This window comes from Lagenorhynchus albirostris, chromosome 19 (genome assembly GCF_949774975.1).
Source record: "Lagenorhynchus albirostris chromosome 19, mLagAlb1.1, whole genome shotgun sequence".
In the NCBI taxonomy this organism is placed as follows: domain Eukaryota; kingdom Metazoa; phylum Chordata; class Mammalia; order Artiodactyla; family Delphinidae; genus Lagenorhynchus; species Lagenorhynchus albirostris.
The window spans coordinates 3987492-4014935 of record NC_083113.1 but is presented as its reverse complement, the minus strand read 5'-3'; the positions used below and the strand labels follow the sequence as shown (position 1 = coordinate 4014935).

The 27444-nt window shown below is 43.5% G+C and overlaps 1 protein-coding gene across 20 annotated transcripts; it reads left to right on the top strand.

Annotated features, from left to right (window-relative positions):
* The first annotated feature begins 1643 nt into the window (after positions 1 to 1643).
* On the top strand, positions 1644 to 27444 carry ZNF667 (zinc finger protein 667). 20 transcript variants are annotated; one of them, XM_060130145.1, is made up of 8 exons: positions 7700 to 9623; positions 9729 to 9892; positions 13637 to 13681; positions 14383 to 14609; positions 14694 to 14785; positions 16249 to 16375; positions 17681 to 17773; positions 25100 to 27444. In XM_060130145.1, exons 5-8 carry the CDS (start codon positions 14753 to 14755, stop codon positions 26677 to 26679), a joined length of 1833 nt encoding a protein of 610 aa, XP_059986128.1. In that variant the 5' UTR covers positions 7700 to 9623; positions 9729 to 9892; positions 13637 to 13681; positions 14383 to 14609; positions 14694 to 14752; the 3' UTR covers positions 26680 to 27444. The 20 variants fall into 20 exon arrangements, with proteins under 20 accessions (XP_059986135.1, XP_059986134.1, XP_059986141.1 ...); XM_060130147.1 differs by lacking the exon at positions 14383 to 14609 and adding an exon at positions 11180 to 11221; XM_060130152.1 differs by lacking the exons at positions 7700 to 9623; positions 13637 to 13681; positions 14383 to 14609 and adding exons at positions 1644 to 1715; positions 2738 to 3132 and having other exon boundaries at positions 9732 to 9892.

The window sequence follows — 27444 nt, the reverse complement described above, 5'->3', positions numbered from 1 at the left end:
CATGTTTGTATATTAGATAATTTCCTTGGTGTTGCTCCAGAGAACACTTTGTCTTCCTTAGCTAAGTAATAAATCTCTGTTGCCCCCTAGTGTAAAGTGCCCAACGTTGAGTTGCCCACGTGAAAAGCAGCTCAGTTGCAAATCATCGCTTACAATTCAGAGGAAATATGGGTTTGGTGTTTACATTTGAAACCCGATGGGGACTCCTCTAATCATGACATCTATGTAGGGCATGTCTTTCCCAATCAACTGCTCCACAGTCCTGTGATGCAAAATTTCAGGAGCTCCAAAGGAAGGTTCTAACTTTGAATATCCCTAGAGATATAAATGTGAATCTGTACTCTTCTTATAGTTTAAATCATGTGATACAAAACACATTCTCTAAATTGCACGAAACTCTCTCAACCCACCTTTTGTGATGTAATGGATGAATGATCAGAATATTCCTATATCACAGTGTATTATATTTTATGAATGTTGTACTCTATTTCTATTTGCTTGTTTACTGTAAGGGTCATTTATTTGACTGTGACCTCCATGACTCTGGAGACTGTTGGGGGGAGGGGAGGGAAATTTCTCCCCTCCCCCTCTTGAGTTCTTGTGGCTGGACTAATAATACAATTGACTCAAGACAGAGTAACAGGAGAAAAAGAAACTAACTTTAATTCAAAGAAATGAGACTTAAGAAGTGGCCAAAGCAGGCAGCTTTTATACTTTTTAGACAAAGAAACAATAAATTTGTGAGGAAATGACAGGACAAAGAATTTTAGGTTTTGGGTGCTCAGTTAGTGAAGAATCTAAACAGAATTAGGTTTAGCTGGTAAATTAAAGAAGTAGTAAGGTTTGCTTATACAGGTCTCTTGGCCCTAAATGCCATCTCTGGTGATAAGGATGTCTCGTGACCTTCTGGTACAGGAAAAGCGCCTTTCACACAGGAGATTTCCTGCTTTCAGGGAAACAGAGGTGGGTCAAAGCATCCCTCTTTCACCAGCTCTTTCTTATGTAACTTGCCTTCAAAATAATCAATATGCCATTGTGAATGAAAAATGCTGCTTGCCATATCAGTCTGCCAAATAAACCATAATTCTCAATTTTAGGTTTTTTCAGTTGACAATATACTTTTGACCAGGGACAGCAATCAGTTAAGTGCTAACTGCTAGTAGTAGTGGTGGTGGTAGAAATAGTAAAAGTCCTAATAATAGTACAGTTAGCTGCTATTTTGATTATCACTACCTAGTCACAGAATTGGGAAACCAAAACTAGTTCTTCACACATTCATTCTTGATACCTACTCCCAGAAACTCACACACTCACAGGGTCATACACACAACCACAAGCCCTGGGTTCCCTCTGCACATACCCTGATATTCTTATTTATAATAAATACGTTCATCACCAGTTCCTGGCACAGAGCTCCCCAAACTCTTGGAATTTCCTTTGTGAGGAGCCAGAACAAGGTGTCTTTTGTTATGTTAATGAATGACTAGTAGGGGGTTGGTTGCCACGGGAACCAACCCAATTACTCAGCAGTTAGAACGTTCAGTTCCACCCCTAGACCTCCAGGGAGGAAAGAGGGCCTAGAGACTGAGTTCAATCACCAACGGCCAATGATTTAAGCAATCATGCCTAAGTAATGAAGCCTCCACAAAAACTCAAAAGGACGCAGTTCAGAGAGCTTCCGGGTTGGTGGAACACGTGGACACACTGGAAGAGCGGTAAGCATGGAAGCTCCGTGCCCCTTCCCACACATATCTTGCCCTATGTATCTCTTCCATCTTTCCACTCCCGAGTTATATCCTTTTATAAAAATTGGTGGGTGATCTAGTAAGTAAAGTAAGTGAACATTTCTCTGAGTTCTGTGAGTTGCTCTAGCAAACTAATCAAACCCAAGGAGGCGGGGGGCAGTCATTGGAACCTCCGATCTATAGAGGGTCAGTCAGAGCACAGGTGATATCTGGACTTGTGACTGGCACCTGTGGGGGGTGGGGGCATCTTGGGGACCCAGCCTTTAACCTATGGGAATCTGCCTCATCACCAGCTAGACAGTGTCAGAGTTGAGTTGAATTGTTAGGACTCCCAGCTGCTTTCAGAAAATTGCTTGATGGTGGGGGGAAAAAAATCCACACACCGGAATTGAAATCAGAATTATACATACACACACACCTCTAAAAACGCAAAGCTGGATCACTACACACACACACACACACACACACACACACACACACACACACACACACACACACACTGGTTTCCCATACGCTCATACACAACCACAAAAAGTGGGCCACACGCATACTTGTACAAACGCACACTTCCAGAAATGGTAGCTTCTACACACATTCACTATCTGCGGGCCCACAGACAACTACACAACCACAAAAAATGGGATCTACAGAGTCGGTATTTTAAGCTTTGTGGGCCAATTTCTGTGGCAACTGCTCAGCTCTGCATTGCGCAGAAACAGCCATACATGACACATCGAGGTGCACGAGCACACACATTCAAAATGAATTTACACACACACATACACAACCACAAAAACTGGGTTTCTCACACACGCAAAACACAAGGGTACACAACCACAAAAATCCGGTCACACGCGTTCACAAAGGTTCATCCTCACACATACACACAATAACACAACCTGGGCCTCACACACATAAATGCACAATGACCACCCGGGACCCGCAAGCCCAGACCTCAGGGGCGGGCTCACACCTCCTGTCTTCTCTCACAGACTCGCGGTCACCTCACGCACCGCCACAGGAGGTCGCTCGCGTCCCCGCCCGGCCGACGCGCAGCCGCGTCACTACACGAAGCGGAAACGAGTCGCAGGGACTCCTGGGAGATGTAGTCTGGGGCCTGGAAAGGCCGCGCAAAGGACTCTGGGGCTGTTCGTTCACAGAAGGCGCAAGCGATATCCCATCCCTGGTCTGGAGCAACATCCCTTCGCTCCTCTCCTGGGTCCATTCGTGTCCGGGCCGGACAGATCGGAGCCAGCGAGGGCCGGGATCCCTCAACCTCACGATCCGGGAGTGGCCGTCCTGAACGGCGCCACGTCCCGGAGGCTTCTGGGAAGTGCAGCCTGAGCTCGCAGTGCGCAAGCGCGAGCGCGTGCGTTACGGTCCGTGGGTGAGCCTGGCTCCCCAAACCCCTCTGAGCTCCAGGGGCAAAGGGGAGGGTGTTGGGGCTAGAAGCCCCCGGACGGGAACGTGTAGGTGTGGATGCTGGGGAGGCTGGGTTTGGTTGAAGGGATCAAGGAAGGGTCTCAGCACCCGAAAACATCTACGTGATTTTATAAGGACAGCAACAAGTGGGGCCCTGGGAAGCGCTAGGCGGCCCTTGCGCGTGCGCGCGGCGCAGCGTGTTCCGAGGGCTGGTGTAGGAGCGGGGCCTCGGGCGGGCACGCGAGCGGCGATGACCCCAAGAGCGGCTCTGAGTGCGCGAGCGCGCCTGCGTATGCCTGCCTGTAAGTGGGTTGGGGCCTCAGGTCTGTGCCTGTGGAAAGGTCCCGGGAGAGGTGAGTAAGCGCCTGCGCACCGCGTGGCTTTATTTAGGGGCGGGGCCTCGCGCTCTTGTGGACGCCTAGGGGCGGGGCCGCGGCTCGCCGACGTGTCTCGCGCGTGAGGGGGCGGGTCCAGCCAGTGCCGACCGAGGGCCGCGGGGGAGAGTACGCAGGCGCGGGGAGCGCGAGGAGCGCGCCTTGCCTGCGCAGCTGCCGGGGTGGGCGTCGCCGGGACGCGACCCTGGAGGACAGGTTGAGTGTGGCTGTGGGTGTGTGCCCACGGCTGCCTGGAATTTTCCGCCCGTGACAGCCTGTGGGGTTTTGTCTGGTTGTGTGGTGACGGAGTGTGAGGTGAGGGACTGTGTTTGAAGCGTGTGGTGGCGTCGCTGTGTTGTGAGAGGAGAGCGGGTTGTGGCGTTTCTGCGTGTGTCTGTGATGGAGCCAGCCGTGTGGTGACGGGGGCGTGCCTCAGGACAATGTTCGTATTTCACCGCAAGGTCTGTGGTGTTTATGTGAGGAAGAGGTGACTGCGCCTGTGGGAGGGGGGCCGGGAGTGGGTATGTAAGTGTGGCTGTGAGAATTTGTGTTGTTGAAGCGCGTTCGTGTGTGTGTGTGTGTGTGAGACCGACTGATGTAGGTGGCCGTTTATCGCCGTCTGGAGTGGCTGCGTGATTTGACCGGGTGGCTGTATGACTGAGCTTCAGTGGCTTTGCGGTTGTGAGTGTGTGGCAGTGTGCGACTGCGCTGTCGAGGTGTATCTCTCCCTGTAAGCGTGGAAGGAGGATCCTTGTGGGGAGGACTCTGAGCGGCTTTACGGGCGTGCAGGCTCCTGGCAAGGAAGTATGTGTGCTGTTGTGGGAGGCTTTCCTTCTCGGTAAAACAGGATAACAACACCCGCATCAGTTTTGGGAAAATTATATAAATGGCGTAACGTAGTGAAATACCCCGTGCCGAGCTTGGCACTCACCAGGCCCTGTGTAGGTGCTGGGTGTTTGTTGGAGTGCTGGTGGTCGTTTTTCGTTGTCCCCGTGCAGAGGTAGAAGCGCGGTGGTGAACACTGGAGAAATTTGCATCTCTGAACTTGAGATTGAGCAATGCTTCTCAGAGCTGGGGATCTGACCTCTTCTAGCTGAGAAGCGGTGCCCCAGTAGCCCAGCTGCTCCTTGTTGTCTGTTATTGCATTAGTGCATTTGAAGGGAGGGCAGTGTCTGTCCTGGTCTCTGGGACCTGAGGCTGCGTATGGTTGTGTGTCTGCTTCCTAACCAGTGTAGCTTGGGGGACTCTGGGACTTCTGGTTCCATCACTCAGTAGTTGTGTGACTTTGGGAGAGGTCACTTAAATTGCTGACCCTCAGTTTCACCTGCAAAATGGGGATAATAATAGTACCAATCTTAGGCCTGTGGTGAGCGTTAAGTAGAACAGTGCCTGACACAAGTAAGCAACGAATAAATGCTAATTGCTTTATTATTAGCCTAATAACCCCAAGGATTCCATACCCAGAGAATCAAATCCACAGGAAGAAAAGCAAGAAGTGGAGCCTCAGAGAAAAAGTTGCAGGTTAAGAGATAAAGTAATCCTAAAGGCTAAATTGAGCTTAGGTTCAGAATTTTCTAGTCGGGGTCCTAGGAGGGCACGAACAGAGGGTCTTCCTTTATGGAGATATCCCTAAGGAGCCTGTGGGGTCAAGACGCAAGCACTCAGAGTTAATTTCTTTCATTCTGAGAAGCCCACTGGTCAAGACCCAGTGGCAGGGACTGAGGAGGAGTATCTCCTGATAACACAGCGATCTAGAGACATCTCCGTGTCTAGAACAGGGTTTCTCAGGCTTGGCACTTTTTTTTTTTTAATAAATTATTTATTTATTTATTTATTTATTTATTTATGGCTGCGTTGGGTCTTCGTTGCTGTGCGTGGACTTTCTCTAGTTGCGGCGAGCTGGGGCTTCTGTTTGTTGTGGTAAGCGGGCTTTTCATTGCAGTGGCTTCTCGTTGCGGAGCACGGGCTCTAAGCGCGCGGGCTTTCAGTAGTTGTGGCTCATGGGCTTCAGTAGTTGTGGCGCGCGGGCTCTAGAGCACAGGCTCAGTAGTTGTGGCGCACAGGCTTAGTTGCTCCGCGGCGTGTGGGACCTTCCCGGATCAGGGCTCGAACCCGTGTCCCCTGCATTGGCACGCAGATTCTTAACCACTGCGCCACCAGGGAAGCCCCAGCCTTGGCACTTTGGATGCTTTGGGGTAGATAATTGAGAGATGGGGGAGAGCTGTCCTATATATTTTCGGATGTTTAGAATTATTCCTGTTTTCTACTCCCCAGATGCCAGTAGCATACCCCTGCTGCCCCAATTTTGACAAGCAGAAGTGTCTCCAGACACAGCCTGGTATCCCCTGGAGAACAAAATCACCCCAGTTGAGAACCACTGGTGTACAGGACCATGATGAGGGCACACCATGAACATTTTCAGGGCGTGAGGGTGGGGAGGAGAGCAAGGGGGCTGGATGAGAGAGGTGATAAAGGGATAATGTTTCTGAGATGAGAAGAAAGGGTGTCCAAAGCCTGCAACATGGGTAGGCTCTGAGAGGCACTCATTCATTGAGCAGTCAGATGCCTGCCATGGACCAAGCACCTTGCTAGTCAGGACGGACCAGGTTTCTACTCATTGGAGCTTGCATTTAGTAGAGAGATGAAATTAAATTTATAACAGGTGGCAGTAATTATTTTGAAAAGGAAAGCAGGGTGAAGGGATTACAGGGTGACAGTGGGTGCTGTTTTCAGTGTCTACACCCAGGCTTCCCATGGGCATCTCAGTCAACTCCAAAGCCAAGAATGGCCACCATCAGTGACTCCTTGGAATCCTTTGATCAGGGAATCTAAGGATTTGGCTTTTCTTCTCCCCAGTGCTGAGGTCTGGACTCTTAACAGGGAGAGGTCAGATCTCCAGCCTGCGACTGAGGCTTGGAGACTGGAGCAGTAGTTCTAAACTATGGCCTTGCATATAATTTAGAAATCTTAAAAGATAAAAATAAGACATGCCTGGACTCCATCCCCAGAGATTCTGACTTAATGGTTCTGGCAAGGGGCCCAGCCATCAGTAGTTATTAAAAAGCTCCCAAGAGATTCCTGTGTACAAACAGGGTTGAGAGCTACAGCTGTGAGAGTTTGTGGGCTTCTCTGGGGCTTCTCAGAATGAAAGAAATTAATTCTGAGTGCTTTCAATATCTTATCAAAGGCAGTCCCTACAGCTGCACTTCCCTGCAATAGGGACGTTCCTAGCCCCATCCTACAAGTGAGGAAATCAAATCTGTACCTGTGCCAGCAGAGCAAGGGCAGGTCTGGCATTCAGATGCAAAGCTTATGTTTTCTGCTATAGCTGGGCTTGGGTCTTTGGAGAAAGTACCTTTCTATATCCCCGGCCTCTGGGGCTGGCAGGTTCAGGATAGAGGTGATCTTAAAATACTAGATGGGTGGTATAGCAAAAACAAACTCTGGCTGAACGGAAGCAATGTGTGGGTGCATTAATGGCTGGCTTTCAGTTATGTCAGGTCCCACCCCAACTCAACACCCAGCACAGGCCCCCAGGATCACAGGGGTGCTGTGCCCCAAGGGGAGGCGTGGCCACTGTCCAGTAACTCTTTATTTTAATTTATTTATTATTATTATTTTTTGGCTGCATTGGGTCTTTGTTGCTGCACGCGGGCTTTCTCTAGCTGCGGCGATCGGGGGCCACTCTTCCTTGTGGTGCATGGGCCCCTCATCACTGTGGCCTCTCCTGTTGTGGAGCACCGGGCTCCAGGTGTGAGGACCTCAGCAGCTGTAGCAGCGGGCTCTAGAGCGCAGGCTCAGCAGTTGTGGCACACGGGCCCAGTTGCTCCACGGCATGTGGGATCCTCCTGGACCAGGGCACAAACCCGTGTCCCCTGCACTGGCAGGCGGATTCCTAACCATTGTGCCACCAGGGAAGTCCCTCCAGTAACTCTTTAAGCTTGTTCTCATCCAGGTTCTAGCCATCCCTACCTTAGGAGCAGGAATTTAGCCTTGTGCTAAATTGCAAAGCCCCTTCCCACCCTAAGGTATGGGACTCTGGAAGAGAGGCCAGGTTTATAGCGCTGCCCTGACGTGGTGTGGGATCCAGCCTCTTTATTTGTGGTGGTGATGGTGTTTTGAAAAGGTAATTATATATATGATACAGAACGCCAAAGCGTAGATAGATGGGGAAAAGTGAGTTTTGAGTTTCCAAGCCTAGTGACCCAGTTCCCTTCTTCAGGGACAATCGCTGCTACCAACTTCTTTATTTCCCTTCCAGAACTTGTCTGTACCTTTTCAAACTCATGTATTCGTATCCTGTATTTTGTTTTTTCTAAGCATTTTCTCTATATCTTTATTCTCCTCATTACACCATATCTTGGAGATCATTTCACACAGTACATATAGAGCAGATTTCTCAACCTCAGCACAGTTGACACTTTGGACCAGATTGTCCTTTGCTCTGGGTGCTGTCCTGTGCATTATAGGATGTTTAGAAGTATCCCTGGCCTCGACCCATTAGATCCCAGGAACACCTCCCACCCCCAAGTTGGGACAACCACAGATGTCCCAGGCATTGCAAGTGTCCCCTGGGGGCAAAATTGCCCCCAGTAAAGAACCTCTGAGGTAGTGCTGCCTTGGTCCTTTTAAGAACTACACGGTGTCCCATATGTGCGTGTAACATTCACTGATTTTCTTATTGATGGGCAGTTGTTTCCAATCTCTTGATAGGAGTAGTAATTGTAATAGGGAAGAACCTTTGTATTCTTTTTTTTTTGTTTTTTTTGGCTGCACTGTGAGGCATGTGGCATCTTAGTTCCCCCGACCAGGGGTCGAACCTGTGCCCCTTGCAGTGGAAGTGCAGAGTCCTAACCACTGGACTGCCAGAGAAGTCCCAGAACCTTTGTGTTCTATTACAAGTTAATCACTAAAGGGAGGTTGCTTATAAGCTTGAACTACACATAATGGGTTTCTCTGGGAAACCCTGCCTCCCAGGTAATGAGCATTAAGCTTAAATACCTTTGTTTAGCCCATAGGAAACATCCTGACCAAACCCACCTGTGAATGACTGCAGGAAGGAAGAAATTAACACATCCCCTCAGAAATGTTTGACTTTTTTCCCTCCCTTTTAGTATAAAAAAATCTTGAATTCTAACTCAGGAAAGATGATTCTTTGGGACGTGAGTCATCATCATCTCCGTCTGCTGGCTTTCCGAATAAAGTCACTGTTCCTTGCCCCAACAACTCGTCTCTCGATTTACTGGCCTGTCTTAGGGTGAGCACTGTGAGATTGGCCTCAGTAACATAATGATAATAAAGAAACTAACATTTGTTTAGCACTGGCACTGCTCTAAGTGTGTTACATGTTTTCATTCATTTAATTTTCACCACAGCCCTGTGGAGTCATCATTGTTATTTGCCTCATTTGACTGTTGAGGAAGCTCAGGCCCAAAGAGGACAGGGAGCATGTCTGAGGTCACACAGGTAGTGGGTGGCAGAGTTGGAAGCTGAACCCAGACAGCCTGGCTCCAGATGGATGCCCTTCACTGTAGGACTGTACTGCCTCTTCCTACAAACCCTGTCATTTTACACACATACGAGAACGTCTGAAGACAAATACCAGAAATGAGGTTACTGGGTTAAAGGGTATGTGCACCTTCAGCCTTAAAGATATTGTTGGGCTTCCCTGGTGGCGCCATGGTTGAGAGTCCGCCTGCCGATGCAGGGGACGCGGGTTCGTGCTCTGGTCCGGGAAGATCCCACATGCCGCGGAGCAGCTGGGCCCGTGAGCCATGGCCGCTGAGCCTGCGCATCCGGAGCCTATGCTCCGCAACGGGAGAGGCCACAACAGTGAGAGGCCCGCGTACCGCAAAAAAAAAAAAAAAAAAAAAAGATACTGTTAATTTCTCTCCAACCAGCACTGTGTGAGAATTCTTACTTCGGCCCTCTTAGTGTCAGGCTTCCTTGATGATGCGTGGTGTATACTGAATTAAAAAGGAAAAGAAAGGCAAGAAATAACCGTGTGGCTGTTGCTGAAGATATCTCATGTAAACTTTTAACAGCTAAGGGTGAAGCAGGTTTTGTTTACCCCATTGCACAGGTGAGCAAACAGGCTTTGTGTGGTTCTCCCACAGCCAATAATTGGCAGAAGCGAGCTTTGAATCCAGAATTATCTAATATCAAACTGCTGTTCTTTCCTCCCCAGCAGTGCTGAGTCCCTTGGAGAAAATTATTTTGTGGACAAGAATCGTGCTCCTTCAACTTGGGGTGTGCGTCAAGGGCAAACAGCCATGAGAAACCACAGGATGGATGCGTTGCCACTTCCTGGAGCAATCCATTTTACTTGAGGAATCAGAAGAGAAGAATCTGGTAAATGATTTAAAACATGATTTTATATTAACACACAGACTCAGATTTATCATGATGTAGGATGCAGAAAGTTATATGGATGTTTCAGAACAAAACAGAAGATTTCAAGGGTTTTATGTTATGGGGCAGCTGCATTGGGGTATTCTCAGGCCACAGAGCTAGCCATTAACCCTCCTCTACTGTGCAGGGACATTAGTCAGAAGTTCTCAGACGCCACGTGTCAGTGAAGTGCTGGAGCTGGCTTGCCCTGCCTCACATGAACCCATTTTGCACACCTCTCCCCAGTTCCATATTCAGTGACATCAGTTTGATATATTACAGTGGGCCCTGGTGGGAGTATGTACACCGTGGAAATTGGCAGACACTGCAAATTACCCAGCACATCACTGTCCCAAGGTTGAATACAGAGAGAATTCAGGCATCCAGGATTCTTTGTCACCATTTTCTACACAAGGGAAGCCTTGCTCAGCACAGTCAGAATTGAAGGCCAGGCCACTCGGTTTGTCACTGAGCCACAACTCATCAACCTTAGTGTGCTCTGCTCCAAAGCTCCCCAAGTGCTGTGGCACTCTGATATAACAGAGGTACATATCTCGTAACTGCGGTGCCACATTGACACCTCCCGAACCCTGCCAGAGAAGACAGTGCGAGTATTTGCCGTGTAGACCCTTATCCTGCTCCAAGAGGACAGACTGTGCTGCATGTGGATGGGGCTTAAATCCAGGCTTCATCACTTAAAGCTCTGAGACGTTGGGCAGGTCTTCTTCCCTCTTTCATCCTCAGAATGGAAACTGGAACCCATGTGGTCAGTTTGCTCTAAAGGTGAAATCATATAATGCATATAAATATCCAGTACAGCTCTCAGTCTCATACTTACTACTTTTATTGATTTTTAAATTTTTATTGGGGTATAGTTGATTTACAATGTTGTGATAGTTTCAGGTGTACAGCAAAGTGAATCAGTTATACATATACATATATCCACTCTTTTTCAGATTATTTTCCCATATAGGTCATTACAGAGTATTGAGTAGAGTTCCCTGTGCTGTACAGTAGGTCCTTATTATCTCATACTTATTATTAACTGGAGGACATTGTTGTCACCAGGGGTTGAACACATTTAACATGCACACACCTGAGGGCTTCCCCAGAGCATGTGAACAGAAGGACAGTAGACTGTTCAGAGCAGAAGACTCACAGCCCACAGCACTGGCCACATGCCACACTAATAACAACAATAATGATAAATACAGCTACCATGATAATTGTCTTGTCTGCTCCTCACAGCAGCAGCCCTTCACCTTCCTTTTGCAGACATAAAGGATCAAGGTAAAGACCCAGTAAGGTTCAGTGTCTTGCCCAAGGTCACACAGATACACACAGGAATGTTGGTCAACTCACAGCGTGCAGTGGAGAACAGGAGGAGAAGGCAAAGGCAGATGTAGTAACAATAGAATTAGTTTCCCACGTAATGAAGTGGCACCTACTGCATGTTCAAGAGGCCCCTACCCCAGCTAAGTGGGCCAGGGAGGGCTCTTTGAAGAAGTGATGGTAAAGAAAGTATTTACTACTGGGCCATTTAGTCACTCACGTAGCGAATAGTTAGCCAGCCCCTTCCACGTGCCAGCTCCTGGTCCAGGGCACATGGGGCTTATGCTCAAGTGGTTGGGACAGACTGTAAGCACCAGAAGCAAATCACATAGTGTGTTAGCGAGGAGAACTGTGGAGAAACGAGAAGTCAGAACTGGGAAAGGGAGAGGTGGGGGGTGATGGAAAGGCGGGTCAGGGGTAGGTTGCAGTAATAAATACAATGGTTAGGGTGAGCCTCACAGATAAGGTGAGGTTAGAACAAAGATTGAAGGGCGTGAGGAACTGAGACAGGGGAAAGAGCATTGCAGGCGGGGTCCTGAGGCAGGACTGTGGCAGCTCGTTCAGGGATTGGCAAGGAGGCCAGTGTGAGGAAGGGGAGAATTGTAAGACCTGAATTCATAGCTCATGGGAGGGAAAATAAGGCCAGATACTACATGTAGGCTCTTACCTAATCCTCACAACTCCAGAAGTAGTTCTGTGTTGTCCCCGTTTAACAGGGGAGGAAACTGGCACAGAGAGGCTAAGTAATTTGCCCAAGGTAACACAGCTAATAAAAATAGTCATCAAGCCCAGGTGGTCCAACTTCAGAGTGAGGTGTTTAACACACGCCAGGCCACCCAGCCGCTCCCTGTAACCCAGGTGAAGACAGGGCAGGGCTCCAAGCTCCTTCTGGACCTGTGAGTCTGAGTTAGGCAGGGCTGGTGTCCCATGGCTCCTTTCTGCCCTGTTGGAGTGACCTCATAGGCTAACCTCAGTGATCTCCAACCAGCCCCTTTCATCTGGCCTTAGCGCAACCCTGAGATTCCTCTGAATCATGCATTTTTTTTTAGCACCAGGTCATTGACAAAAGAGAAGAAAAGCCTACTTATAGGGCACATGAATGGGAAGGAACAAATGGAAGGGTCACTGTATTTGTTTCCCATTGCTTTGGTGACAAATTACCACCAACTTAGTGGCTTCCAACACACCTTCATTCTCCTACGGTTCTGAAGGTCAGATGTCTGAAATGGTTTAGGCAGGGCCATGTTCATTCTGGAGGCTCTGGGGAGAATGTGTGACCTTGCCCTTTACAGCTTCTAGATGCCACCTGCATTCCCTTCCTGCATCTTCAAAACTGGTGGCACAGTGTATCCAGACCTTTTTCTCTCTGACTCTGCTTCCATCATCTTCTCTGTCTCTGACCTCCTGCCTCCCTCTCGTAAGGGCCTTATGACCACATTGAGCCCACCTGGATGATCCAGGATCATCTCCCCACCTCAGCATCCTTCATTTCGTCATATCTGCGAAGTCCCCATTTTGGCCTTTTTTAGACCCTGCCCTTTTCCAAAGACAAGAGGGCTTGGAATGACTGCTGTTAGAACTGTTCTCTGTGCTGTGGTTTCAACATAAAATGGTTGCACTCCACCCCACTTTCAGCATGCCAGGAAGCATTTTGGACTGGTTACTAAGTCAGTCAATAATTTTTATTGAGCACCGCTTTGCACAGGGCGTGGTCTCACACATGGGAGGAGAGAGTGAACAAAACAGTTAAGGTGTCTGCTCTCATAGAGCCCAAGTCACATGGGGGAGATGGTACCTGCATAAACAAGCCCTTTTCAGGAAGCCGGGGGTACTGCACAGAAGATGGAGCAGTAGAATGGCATAGACTGTATACTATGAAGCAGTGCTGTCCTGTAGAAACATAATGCAAGGCAGAATTTTAAATTTTCCAGAAGCCATATTGAAAAAAGTAAACTAATTATTAAAGTTAATTTTAATAATACATTTTGTTTAACTCAATACAGTATATCTGAAATATTACCGTTTTAATTTGTAATCAATATAAACAATTACCAGTGAGATTTTTTTACATTCTTTTTTTCTTTTTTAACTGAGTCTTTAAAGTCAGGTGTGTCTTCTACGTGTATAGTGCACCTCAATCCAGACACTTAATTGATCTGTATTTAAATTTCATAAAATTTACCATTGGAAAAGTAGATTCACACACCCAAGTTGTTCCAAACGTACTTAAAAGTTTACAGTAACTGAATTAAGGATCAATTCTTAATTTTAGATTAATAATACATTTTAATTCAGTGATTTTAGTATTTATCATTTATTATGGTTTTAATAATAAACAAATTGAAATAAAATTAAACATTTTCTTATTTCCAGAACTCCACGTCTCATGTGGCTGCTGGCATGTGTTGGGCAGCACAGGTATAGAGTGACTCAGGGTGATGGAGGGCCTCCTGTGGAGGTGATACTTGACGTCTCACCTCTTCCTCTCCCACTAATGCACACCATTGAGATTACCCTTCTAGATTTCTGCATACCTATCTAATGAGTCCCTTCTCCAGCTGTTGCTTCCCCCTCGCCCCTCCCCCACCACACACACCCAGTTTATTTGCCACATAGCCACCGAGAAAAATTTTGTTAAATGTTAGGTCAGCCACATCATTCCTCTGCTCAGCCACCAACCCCCCATGATGCCTTATTGCGCTTAGGATGAATTCCAAACTGCTCCTCACCCCTTCGTGATCTGGCCGCTCCTGCCCTCACACACCTCCTAGTCCACCACTCCCCGTCTCGCTCACTCTGCGTCAGCTCACCCGCCTTCGCACTTCCCCTTCACATGCAAGCATGTGCCTGCCGCAGGGCCCTTGCACTTGTTGTACGTCTACCCAGAATGCCCTTCTCCCAGTGCCCAGGTGGCTCACGCTGCAGTCACACCTCGGCTCAATGTTGCTTCCTCTGAGAGGCCTTTCCCTGCCACCCCATCACTCCATCCCCTGCTCGGGTCCTTTTTTTCTTTTTCTTTTTTTTTTAACACTGTGTTCTATCTGGACCTGTCTTCCCTGCTGGAATGTAAGGTACTTGGGAGCCAGTACCTCTCTGCTCTAACTCTGCTCTCTCCCCAGCACTGGGGACAGTGCCTGGCACCTGATGAGCACTCCACAATTCCTTGTCAAATGGAAGAACAGGTGTCTGCCTGTCTCATTTGCCTCCTGATCTGGAGCCTCCTGTGATCTTAAGAACAGATAGTGTTGGCCGTGGTCCCTCCCTGATCCTGAGAAGGGGCAGGAATGCTTCAGAAGATGTTGTGACCTCCCACAATGTGCATGTCTGTGCACGTGTGTGTGACCAGGTGTGGGGCCAGGGGATTCTTATCCTAGAGACCCTGGGACCACCCAGAAGGCCCAGTCGACTCATGACTTCTCTTCTCTCCCAGCCCCACCTTCTCAGCACTCTGCCCCTCTCCAAATTGAAACCCTCAAGGGGGAGGAAAGGATGCCTGCTGCACGCAGGAAATCCAAGTCCAAGGTAAGTAGTGGTTCCTCGTCCTTTGGGAAAGTTCCATCGTGTAAGAAACCATTTGCTTTCCTTCCATGGGAACGTCCTATCCCACAGAGACCCAACCAAGACATAGTCCCTGGTTTCCTTCCATCACCACCACCGGGTGTGGGAGCGTGAGAAGGGCCACTCAGCGTCCCCCCTCTCCTTTTTTCTCGGTGTGCACGTGACCATTCACCTATTCATTCAGCATCTCCAGGGTCTCTGTCTGTGCTGGGAGGAATACTCTCCCCAGAGAGAAGACCAGAGCCACCATGATTTCTCGAGGTGGACATGAGTACCCAGGTGGGACCTGCTGGGGCAGAGGAGGATTGGATGCTGTACTCCAGAGTTAATCTCTTGATGTTGCTTTGTTTTTACATGTACACCCCATTTTTACAAGGAGGACGTCTCTCTAAGAGACTCCTCATAACCCTGTATTCAGGTTGAGTTAGTTGGAGCCAGGCCAGTGAGTCAGCCTCCTGAAATAAGCATGTTTCAAGACTTTAGATGATGAAGTGATTTTCTACAATAAGCCTCTTCAGTGTAGTTTCTCATAATAGACACTTTTGCCCTCTAAGTTATGTGTATTCATTCCCTATTGCCACAAACTTGGCCATTCAAAACAGCACACATTTATTATCACACAGTTTGTGGGCTGGAGTTCAGATACAGCTTGGCTTAGCTGGATCCTCTGCTTTGGGTCTCACAAGGGTGAAATCAAGGTGTCAGCAGCTGTGGTCTCATCTGAAGCTCAGGGTCCTCTTCTGAACTCATTGGTTATTGGCAAAATTAGATCCCCCTCCTGCATTTCATGTGGCTCCCTTCATCCCATCTTCAAACCAGCAGCAACAGGTCACATCCCATTCATCCTTCACATCTCCTAGACTTCCCTTTCTGCTCTCCTCTTCCACCAGCTAGAGAAAATTCTTTGCTCTTCGGGGCTCCTGTGATGACATCGGGTCCACCTGGATAATCCAGGCTACTCTCCCTATTTTAAGGTCAACTGATTAGTAACCTTGATTACATCTGCAAATAAACTTTTGCCACGTATAACGCAGACACATGTGGTTAGGGACATGAATCAGCAGCCAGACTGCCCAAATTGAACCCCAGCTCCTTCATTTACAAGCTATTAGATCTTCAGTAAGTCACCTCATGTCTCTGGGCCTCAGTCACTGGCTAACATGAGCCAGTACATGCAGAGTACTTAGAAAAATGTCTTGTCTTTGTCAGTGCCCCGTAAATCCAAGTTGATATGCTTTTTATGCAACAAAATCTTTATCATGTTGCATTGTGTTTTAATACACCTGCCCCTTTTGATCTCAGAACCGCAAATGTTTCCTTAATAGAATCCTGGCACCATGTATCTCCCGTGTTTGGAAGTCCAACGTTTTCTCAGCCATGTGGAAGCACAAGCCCACAGTGAAAGGACGTGTGATTTTCCATTTCAGGCACCAGTCACATTTGGGGATTTGGCCATCTACTTCTCCCAGGAGGAGTGGGAATGGCTGAGCCCCATTCAGAAGGATCTGTATGAAGATGTCATGTTGGAAAACTACCAGAACTTGGTTTCTCTCGGTAAGGCTCTCCTGCCCCCATAATCCACAGCTGGCTCATCGTGGGACATGAATCAATCAGTCTAGTCAAGAAAACAGAAGCCACTCCAGTTTTTTTGTTGTTGTTGTTTTAATGGCTTTATTTAGGTATAATTTACATATTATACAATTCACCCATTTGCAGTATGCAATTCAGTGATTTTTTTAATGTATTTACAGAGTTGTGCATCCATTACCCTAGTCAATTTTAGAACATTTTCATTATCCCCAAAAGAAAGCCTATACCCATCATCAATCACTTTTTATTTCCCCCTGCCCACTAATCCCGCCAGATTAGGCAAACACTAATCCACTTTCTGTCTCTATGAATTTGCCTGTTCTTGGCATTCCATAAACATGAAATCAAATATGTTGTCCTTTGTGTCTGGCGTCGTTCACTTAAGGTAATATTTTTGATGTTCATCTACATGGTAGTGTGTATCAATACCTCATTCCTTTTTATGGCGAAATAATATTCCACATTTTGTTTATCCATTCACCAGTTGGTGGTCATTTGGCTTGTTTCCACTGTGTGGCTGTTACGAATATGCTGCTGTGAATGTTTGCATACAAATTTTCGTGTGGATGCATATTTTCATTTCTCTTGGGTATATACCTAGGAGTGGTATATGCTGGTCATATGGTAACTATATATGTAATCTTTTGAGGACACCTGGCTTGTTTTTAAGAGAAAAAATTTAAAGTATTGACTTAACAGGTACTATTAAAAGGTGAATATTAGACACAGATGGTAACTGCAGGACACAGCCACCATCCTAGGGCTGGGAGGACAGAGGAAAGAGTTGAGAGTTTTTAGGACTCTGAGGAAGGGACTCAGACTTCTGAAGGAGAGGGGTGCACTGCCTGGTTTATCCTCTTGAGGGGGCAAGATGAGGCTAGTTCTGGAAGTGCAGGGAAAAAAAGAAAAGCATAAATTGAAACCAGCAGTACCCCTATTGGTAGATGCTGACACGGAGCACCTGGCATAGAAGTGTGGATTACAGCAGATCAGAGAACGGTGGGCTTGGGAGCAGAAAGGCAATAGCTGAATAACCAGCCTCAGGAGTTTCTGGTCCAACTTTTCATGAAAATAGTTGGCTTTGTAGAGTTAGAAATGAATAACTCTGCTGGCTATGACTGAACTTTCATCCTTCTTATTCTCCACCTATCCTTTACATCCTCCATGCTCCTCTTGCACTAATAAACCCCATTTTTGTTGACACAAAGCTTGGCTCTGACAGCTGTGGTGCCCACATCATGCTCAGTTCCAGTGTTTTCCTGTGTGCAGGACTTTCCTTTCGGAGGCCAAATGTGATCACCTTATTGGAAAAAGGGAAAGCACCCTGGATGGTGGAGCCAGTGAAAAGACGCCGGGGCTTGGGTGAGTGACAGAGAACCAAGGCTTAGAAGCTGGCATTCTGTGTAAAGGTGCCCTCCATCATGAGAGGGCAACATCTTTAAGATAATAGTTGAGAGCCACTTTCTCCACCTCAGAGGCCCCAGGCTTGTGCAGAAAACGCAAGCTTCTTCAGTATGAGCCCCAAGACGGAGAATAACCAACATTTAACAAGCTCCTTATTAGGTACTCTTTTAAGTACAGGTTCCTCCCAACAACCCTATAAGGTAGGTACTATTATTATTCCTATTTTATAGATGAGGAAGCTGAGGGCCAGAGAGGTTCGGTGACTTGCCCAAGGTCACCCAGCTAGGAAGTGGCAGCAGAGTTGGAGTTTGAACCCCAGCTTCCGGTCCCAGAAGCTCAGCTTTCAACAGCCTCATCCCCACCTATCCAGTCCCCTGCCTCGGCTTTCATATTTCCCTTCAGAGAAAGTGTGTCCTGATTTCTCTAATGATAGCATTTCAAATGATCAAACTTGTATCATTTTCTTCAATCCTTAAAAAAAAAATTAAAAATCTTTTCCATAACTTTATTTTGACTGCTTTTCAAGAACTCATTCCCTTTTCTCATAGATTCCTCTTTGGTTGGTCAAGTTATGGGTTTTTAAAATTTTTTTTGTGTTTTTTGTTTGTTTTTATTTATGAGTTTATTATTTGTGGTAAAAAGCACATAACATTAAATTTACCATCTTAACCATTTTTAAATGTACTGTTAAGTATATTCACATTGTTGACCAAGAGTTATCTAGAACTTTAATTTGCAGTACTGAAACTCTGTATCCACTAAATACTAGTTCTTCCCACCCCTCCATTGAGCCCTTAGTATGATTTTGACTACTATGGATACTTCATATTAATGGAATCATGCAGTATTTGATTTTTTGTGACTGGCTTTTTTCTGCTTAGCATAATGTCATCAAGGTTTCATCCATGTTGTAGTATGTGACAGGATTTTCTTCTTTTTTAAGGCTATATAATACTCCATTGTATGTATATACCACATTTTCTTTATCCATTCATCTGTCAGTAGTCATTTGGGTTGCTTCCCCTCTTAGCTATTGTGAATCATGCTGCAATGAACATGGGAGTACAGATATCTCTTCGAGATCCTGATTTCAATTCCTTTGGGTATGTACCCAGAGGTAGGATTGGTGGATCATATGGTAGTTACGTTTTTAATTTTCTGAGTAAACCTCCATACCATTTTCCACAGTGGCTGCACGATTTTTCATTTCCACCAACAGTACACAAGGATTCCAACTTCTGCTCATGCTCACTAAAACTTGATATTATTTTTTTAAAATATTTATTTATTTGGCTGCGCCGGGTCTTAGTTGTGGCACCCGGGATCTTCGTTGCCGCTTGTGGGATCTTCGTTGCAGCACGCTGGTCTTACTGTGGCATGTGGGTTCTTTTTAGTTGCAGCATGTGGGTTCTTTAGTTGCGGCATGCAGGCTCTTGGTTAAGGCATGTGGGATCTAGTTCCCTGACCAGGGATTGAATTGGGCCCCCCTGCATTGGGAGCATGGTGTCTTAACCACTGGACTACCAGGGAAGTCCTCTGGGGTTTTTTTGATAGTGGCCATCCTTATGGTGTGAGGTGATATTGTGGGTTCAATTTGCATTTCCCTGATGATTAGTGATGTTGAGGATCTTTTTATGTGTTTATTGGCCATTTGTCTGTCTTGGAGGAATGTCTGTTCAAGTCCTTTGCCCATTTTTTAACAGGGTTATTTGTCCTTTGTTTTTAAATTGTAGGAGTTCTTTATATATTTTGCATGTTAATCCCTTATTAGATATATGATTTACAATACCCATAGGTTGCCTTTTCCCTGTCGTTTTATTTGACATGCAAAAATTAAGTTTGAAGTAGTCTCATCTGTCTGTTTTTTCATTTTGTAGCATGTGCTTTTGATGCCATATCTAAGGAATCAGTGCCAAATCCAATGTCCTGAAGCTTTTCCCCTATGTTTTCTTCTAGGAGTTTAATAGTTTTAGGTCTTACACTTAGGTCTTTAATTTATTTTGAGTTAATTTTTGTATATGGTGTATGGTAGGGGTCCAAGTTCATTCTTTTGCATGTAGATACCCAGTTTTCCCAACACCGTTTGTGGAAGAAACTGTTCTTTCCCCATTGTATAGTCTTGGCACCCTTGTTGAAAATCATTTGACCAGATTTGCAAGAGTTTGTTTCTGGGCTCTCTATTCTCTTCCTTTGGTCTACATATCTATCTTTATGCTATTACCACACCATCTTAATTATCAGGAAGTCTGAGCCCTCCTACTTCATTCCTCTCTTGCAAGATTGTTTTGGCTGTTCAGGGTCCCTTGAGATTCCATATGAATTTTAGGACTTTTTTCTATTTCTGCAAAAAGATGTTATTGAGATTTTGATAGGGATTGCATTGAATCTGTAGATAACTTTGAGTGGTATGGACAGTTTTACAATATTAAGTCTTCCAATCCACAAGCACAGGATGTCTTTCCATTTATTTATATCTTTTGATTTCTTTTAGCAATGTTTGTAGCTTTCAGTGTACAAGTCTTTCATCTCTTTAGTTAAACTTGTTCCTAAATATTTTATCCTTTTTGATGCTATAATAAATAGGATTGTTTTCTCAGTTTCCTTTACGGAGTGGTCATGGTTAGTGTATAGAAATACAACTGATTTTCGGGTGTTGATTTTGTATCCTGCCACTTTACTGAATTCATTGATTGGTTCAAACAGTGAGGTAGTTCCTTCTATTCCTATTTTTTTGAGTGTTTTTGTCATGTTAAGTTTTGTCAAAAGCTTTTTCTGCATCAGTTGAGATGATCGTGTGGTTTTTATCCTTTAATTTGTTAATGTGATAGACTACATTTATTTTCCCATATTAAACTATCCTTGCATTCCAGATATAAATCCCACTGGCTCATGTGTATGATCCTTTTAATATGTTGTTGAGTCTGGTTTGCTAGTATTTTGTTTAGGATTTTTGCATCAGTATTTATCCAGGGATATTGGTCTGTAGTTTTACTTTGTTGTGATGTCTCTGGTTTTGGCATTAAGGTAATGATGGCCTTATACAATGAGTAAGTATTCCCTCTGCTTTTGTCTTCTGAAAGAGATAATGGAGAATTGGAATGATTTCTTCCTTAAATGTTTGGTAGGATTCACTAGTGAACACATAATGGGCCTGATACTTTGTTTTTGAAGTTTATTAATTACTGATTCAGTTTTTTAAATAGATATATACCTATTCACATCATCTTTTCCTTGTGTGAGTTTTGGCAAATTATGTCTTTTAAGGAATTGATCAGTTTCATCTAGATTATCAGATTTGTGGGCATAGAATTGTTTAGTTTTCTTTTATTATATTTTTAATTTCCATGAAATATGTAGTGAAGTCCCCTCTTTGATTTCTGATATTAATTTGTGTCTTCTCTCTCTCAGTCTATCTAGAGACTTACCAATTTTACTGATTTTCAAAGAACCATCTTTTTATTTCATTGTATTTCTCTATTTCCTGTTTTCATTTTCAATGATTTGCTCTAATTCTTTTTTTTTCTGCTTACTTTGGATTTAATTTGCTCTTTTTCTAGTTTCCTAAGGGGGAAACTTAAATTTTTGACTTTAGGTTTTTGTTCTTTTCTATTATATGCATCCAGTGCTATAAATTTCCCTCTAAGCACTACTTTCAGTGCATCCCACACATTTTGATAAGTTGTGTTTCCATTTTCATTTAGTTCAAAGTATTTTAAAATTTCTCTTGAGATTTCTTCTTTGACCCATGTGTTATTTAGAAGTGTGCTGTATAATCTCCACGTATTTGGGGATTTTCGAGTCATCTTTTTGTTAGTGATATCCAGTTTACTTAATTCCATTGTGGTTTGAAAGCAGACACTATGATTTCTATTCTTTTAAACTTGTTAAGGTGTGTTTTATGGCCCAGAATATGGTCTGTCTTGGTGCATGGTCCATGTGAGCTTGAGAATAATGTTAATTCTGCTGTTGGATGAAATACTCTATAAGTGTCAATTATATCCAGTTGAATGATGGTGTGGTTGAGTTCCATTATGTCCTTACTGATTTTCTGCCTGCTGGATATGTCCATTTATGAGAGGAGGGTGTTGAAGTCTCCAACTATGATAGTGGATTCATCTATTTCTCCTTGTGGTTCTATCAGTTTTTGTCTCATGTAGTTTGATGCTCTGTTGTTAGGTACATACATGTTAAGAATTGTTATGTCTTCCTGAAGAATTGACCCCTTTATCATTATGTAATATCCCTCTTTATCCATGATAACTTTCCATGTTTTTAAGCCTGCTCTATCTAGAATTAATATAGCTACTTCTGTTGTCTTTTGATAAGTGTCAGCGTGGTCTACTTTTCTACATTCATTTACTCTTAATCCATATGTGTCTTCATATCTAAAGTGGGTTTCTTATAGACAGCATACAGGTGGGTCATGTTTTTTATGCACCCTGAAAAATCCCTTTTAATTGATGCATTTAGACCATTGACATTTAAAGTGATTATTGATGTAGTTGAATTTATATCTACCATTTTGTTACTGTTTTCTATTTGTTACCTTTATTTTTTGTTCCTGTTTTCGTCTTCCACTCTTTTCTGCCTTTTGTGATTTTAAATGAACATTTCATATGATTCCATTTTCTATCCGTAGCATACTTTCTTTTTTTATACTTTTTTTTATTTTACTTTTTAAACTCTTTTTAGTGGTTGCCCTAGAGCTTACAGTACACATTTACAGTTAATCCATGTCCACTTTTAAATAACACTGTTACCACTTTGTGGATAGCATGAGTACCTTATAATAAAATAATGCTAACTCCTTCCTCCCATCCGCTCTATCATTGCTGTCATTTACTTCACTTATATATATAAGTATACATTAGCATACACACACACATAAGATAAATATATAAGCATATGTAATCAAATACATTGTTGCTATTATTATTTTGAATAAACTGTTATCTGTTAGACTAATCAAAAATAATAAAAGGGTTTTTTTTTTTTTTGCCTTCATTTATTCCTTCTTCAGTGCTCTTCCTTTCTGTATGTAGATCCGAGTTTCTGACCTACATTATTTTCCTTCTCTCCAAAGGACCTGTTTAACATTTCTTGCAAGGCACGTGTACTGGCAACAAGTTCTCACAATACTTGTTTATATGAGAAAGTCTTTCTCTTTCACTTTTGCAGGAAGTTTTCACAAGGTACAGAATACTAGATTGGTGGGGTTTTTTTCTCAGTAATTTAAATATTTCATGCCACTCTCTTCTTGCTTGCATGGTTTCCGAGAAGTTGAATATAAATCTAATCTTTGTTCCTCTATAGGTGGGATCTTTTTTCCCCTCTGGCTTCTTTCAGGATTTTTTCTTTGATACTCTGCAGTTTAAAAATGATATGCCTAAAGAAAGAAAATTATATGCCTAGGTATAGGTTTCCTAACATTTATCCTGTTTCGTGTTCTTTGAGCAGCTTAGATATGTAATTTAGTGTCTGACATTAATTTGGGGAAGTTTTCAGTCATTATTCTTTTTTCTCTTTCTTCCCCTCTGGTATTTCTGTTACAGATATGTTATTTCTTTTGTAATTGTTCCAGTCTTTGGATATTTTGTTCTGTTGTTTCAGTCTTTGTTCTCTTTGCTTTCCAGGTTTTGAGGATTTTATTGATAAATTCTTTAACTCGCAGAATCTTTCCTCAGCTGTGTTAAATCTACCGAAAAGCCCATCAAAGGCATTCTTCATTTCTGCTACAGCGGTTTTGATCTCTTAACATTTCATTTTGTTTCTTTCTTAGGATTTCCATCTTTCTGCTTACATTGCCCACCTCTTCTAATATGCTGTATACTTTATCCATTAGAGCCCTTAGCATATTAAACATACTTGTTTAAAATTTCTGACCTGATAAGTCAAACATCCCTGCCATATTTGAATCTGGTTTTGATGCTTGCTTTGTCTCTTCAAGTTGTGTTTTTTGCCTTTTGGTATATCTTCTAATTTTTTCTTGATAGCTAGCCATGATATACCATTTAAAAGGAACTGCTCTAAATAGGCCTTTAGTGATGTGATGGTGAGGTGGGGGAGGGAAGAAGTCTTTAGTCCTATGATTAGGTTTTCAGTCTTTTAGTGAGACTTCTCTGGATTGTGAACATCACAAGTGATTCTGTTTTTCCCTCCCACGTTAGGTGGGACAAGCTGGCTACAGCCAGGTGGAGTTGGATATTTTCCTTCCCCAGGTCAATTAAGCTCTGATAATACCTCAGCCTGGTAGGCTCTGGTTACCTACCTAGTGTCCCCTGAGGGCAGGCCTGGTTAAGAGGAACAGACTGATCTGGCATATTTCAAAATGATTCCTTTTCCCCACCCCCTGGAGGCAGCCCAAGATAATTTTTCTCCTATATTTAACGTGAGAATCTGATCAAACTCCTAAAGGTAAATCTTGCCATATTGTGTGGGCTGCTTTGACTAGGTCCCCCTGGAGTTTTTAACTCTCAGAGTTGTTGGCATTGAGCCTCCAACAATTCATTAATTATAGTTTAGGTTTTCCTGCCCCAGCACAGGTTCCCATGGTGGTTATGCTTGTGAGTCTCTGCTCCAGTAAGCTTCAGTTTGTCTCTCCAGTGTTGGAGGAAGTGGTTCACCCCATGCCCTCCCCTCTATAATGGATCTAAGAAGAGTTGTAGGGCAAAATGGTGACTTCCAAACTTTTACATGAGGAGCCAGAAACCAGAAGTCCAGTTTGTTTTTTTTTAATATTCGATTTTAAGAATACATTTTAAAAATTTACAATTTTATTGAGCCACATACTGTAAAATTCATCCATATTAAGTGTATAATTCAGTAGTTTTTGCTAAATTTACCAAGTTGTGCCACCATCGCCATAAACCAGTTTTAGAACAGTTTTGTCACCTCAGTAAGATCCCTCATGACTATTTACAGATAATCCCCATTCCCACCTTCAGCCACAGGCAACCAGTAATTTACCTTCTGTCTGTATTTTACCTTCTGCCTTTTCTGGACATTTCCTATAATAAAACTACATTCATCTGCTGAACAATGTATGGAGTTTAATGTGGTATATGGTATACATTTATTTTCTAAATAAAACCTTTATTTATTCATTTCCAATTGCACTTCCCTGAATTTCAGTTATGAAGTGTTTCTATAAAGCCCTTACTGTGTTAAAACCATAATGAGACACTAAAAAGTTATTCTGATTATCATTGTTATTATGATAATGATTGCAAATAGCTTTATTTTTCTAGCACAGGAAAACAAATTGAATTTCTTGATGTCTTTCAGACTTAGGGTCTAAATGTGAGACCAAGAAGTTATCTCCATATCAGTGCAACAAATCTGGGCAAAGCATCTATCAGAAAGCAGTTTCTGCACCACAAAAAGTTCCCACAGGAAAGAGAGGCTGCAAGAAAAATTCAGTCCTAATAAAACCCAAGAAAGTGCATTCAAAGAAGAAATCTCTAAAATGTAACGACTGTGGGAAATTCTTTAGTCAAAGCTTATCTCTTAAACTTCATCAGAACTCTCATACTAGAGAGAAGCCTTATGAATGCAGTAATTGTAGAAAAGCTTTCAGACAGATCTCATCCCTTATTCTTCATCAGAAAATTCACAATGGAAGGAAAAGCTATGAATGTGATAAATGTGGGGAAAGCTTCATTCAAAGAACAACCCTTATTTTACATGGGAGAAGTCACGATGAAAAGGAAATCTTTGACTGTGGGAAGGCCTTGAGTCAATGCCAATCTCTCAGTATACATCAGAAAATCCACCTTGTCCAAAATGTCTACCAGTGCAGAAAATGTGAGAAAGGCTTCATTCGAATGTCATCTTTTTTACTTCATAAGAAAATTCACAATGGAAAGAAAATACATAAATGCAATGAATGTGGGAGAGGCTTCAGTAAGAAATCAGTCCTTGTTATACATAAAAGAATTCATACTGGAGAGAAAACCCATGAAAGTGAGAAGGCCTTAAGTCAGAGTTTACAGCAGCGAAGTCACCATGTAGAGAATCCTTATAAATGCAGAAAATGTGGGAAATTCTTTAATAGGATTTCATCCATTATGCTTCATCAGAGAATTCACGCTTCAAAGAAACCCTACAAATGTGATAAATGTGAGAAGATATTCATGCGGCTTTCAACCTTTACTCTACATGTAAGAATTCATAATAGAGAGAAACTATACAGATGTAATAAATGTGAGAAGGTCTGCAACCGGCATTCATCCCTTATTCAACATCAGAAAGTTCATACAAAGAAAAAGAAACTGTTTGAATGTAAGGAATGCGGGAAGATGTTTTCTGGAATTGCCAACCTTAAAATACATCAAAACATTCATTCTGAAGAGAAACCTTTCAAATGCAATAAATGTAGTAAAGTTTTTGGCCGCCAATCATTTCTTATTGAACATCAGAGGATCCATACTGGAGAAAAACCCTATCAATGTGAGGAATGTGGGAAAGCCTTCAGTCACCGAATATCTCTTACTCGACATAAGAGAATTCATACTGAAGATAGACCCTATGAATGTGATCAGTGTGGGAAGGCCTTCAGTCAGAGTGCACACCTCGCCCAACATGAAAGAATTCACACTGGAGAGAAACCATATACATGCAAAACGTGTGGGAAGGCCTTTAGCCAGCGTACATCCCTTATTCTACATGAAAGAAGTCATACTGGAGAGAAACCCTATGAATGTAACGAATGTGGGAAGGCATTTAGCAGTGGCTCAGATCTTATTCGGCATCAGAGAAGTCATTCTTCAGAGAAACCCTATGAGTGCAGTAAATGTGGGAAGGCATATAGTCGGAGCTCATCCTTGATTCGACATCAGAATACACATTCTGAGGAAAAGGCTTAAGATTGTTTTAAATATGTAAAAGCTAAGAGGGAGGCTAGCAAAGTAGCAGAGACACAGGCATGGGAAAATGCATTTGTCTATAACATAAATTGTGTAAAAATGGGACAGTTTGATGGTGTGTACCACTTTGAAACCCAAAGAGCAAAAGTCATTGGTGATTTTGACCTGAGTATTTGAAATCAACTGAGGCAGTGACTTTATCATAGGTCTTTGTTTCAAAATAGCAAGCTCAGATGATTGGATCAGTCATTTTTAATGAAGAGCATTCTTCATTTGATAAAAATAACTGGTACTTTATTTCCAATGTAATTTTAAAGCTATTTCATTGGTTATGTACAACAAAGTGAATTGTAAATCCATTTTTCTGGATGGAGCTGTGAGCCTGATTTAAGGTCACATGAAGGAAGAGTTTGAGTTTGTCCCTTAGAACTAGAAGTATCACACAGAAGGGATTTCCTCACAAACCAGGGTGCCATTTTCAGCTGGCAGAAACTTCTGGTTGAGAATAAAGAAGATTGAGTAAAGATAGCACTCATAATTGTGTGAAGCAATAGAGTCATTACCATACTGTCTCTATGGATATGAAGACATATGATCTTAATGGTGTGAAAAATCTAACAAGCCTGGGATAAGCTAATGAGGAAAAAAAACCAGGATGTATTGAAGAATGAGGAACTTCAGAACAAGGAGAAATCATTTGTTATTGTTTTGTTTGAAAATGAATTTATATTTATATCAATAAACATTGGTATTTTCATGTGAAAA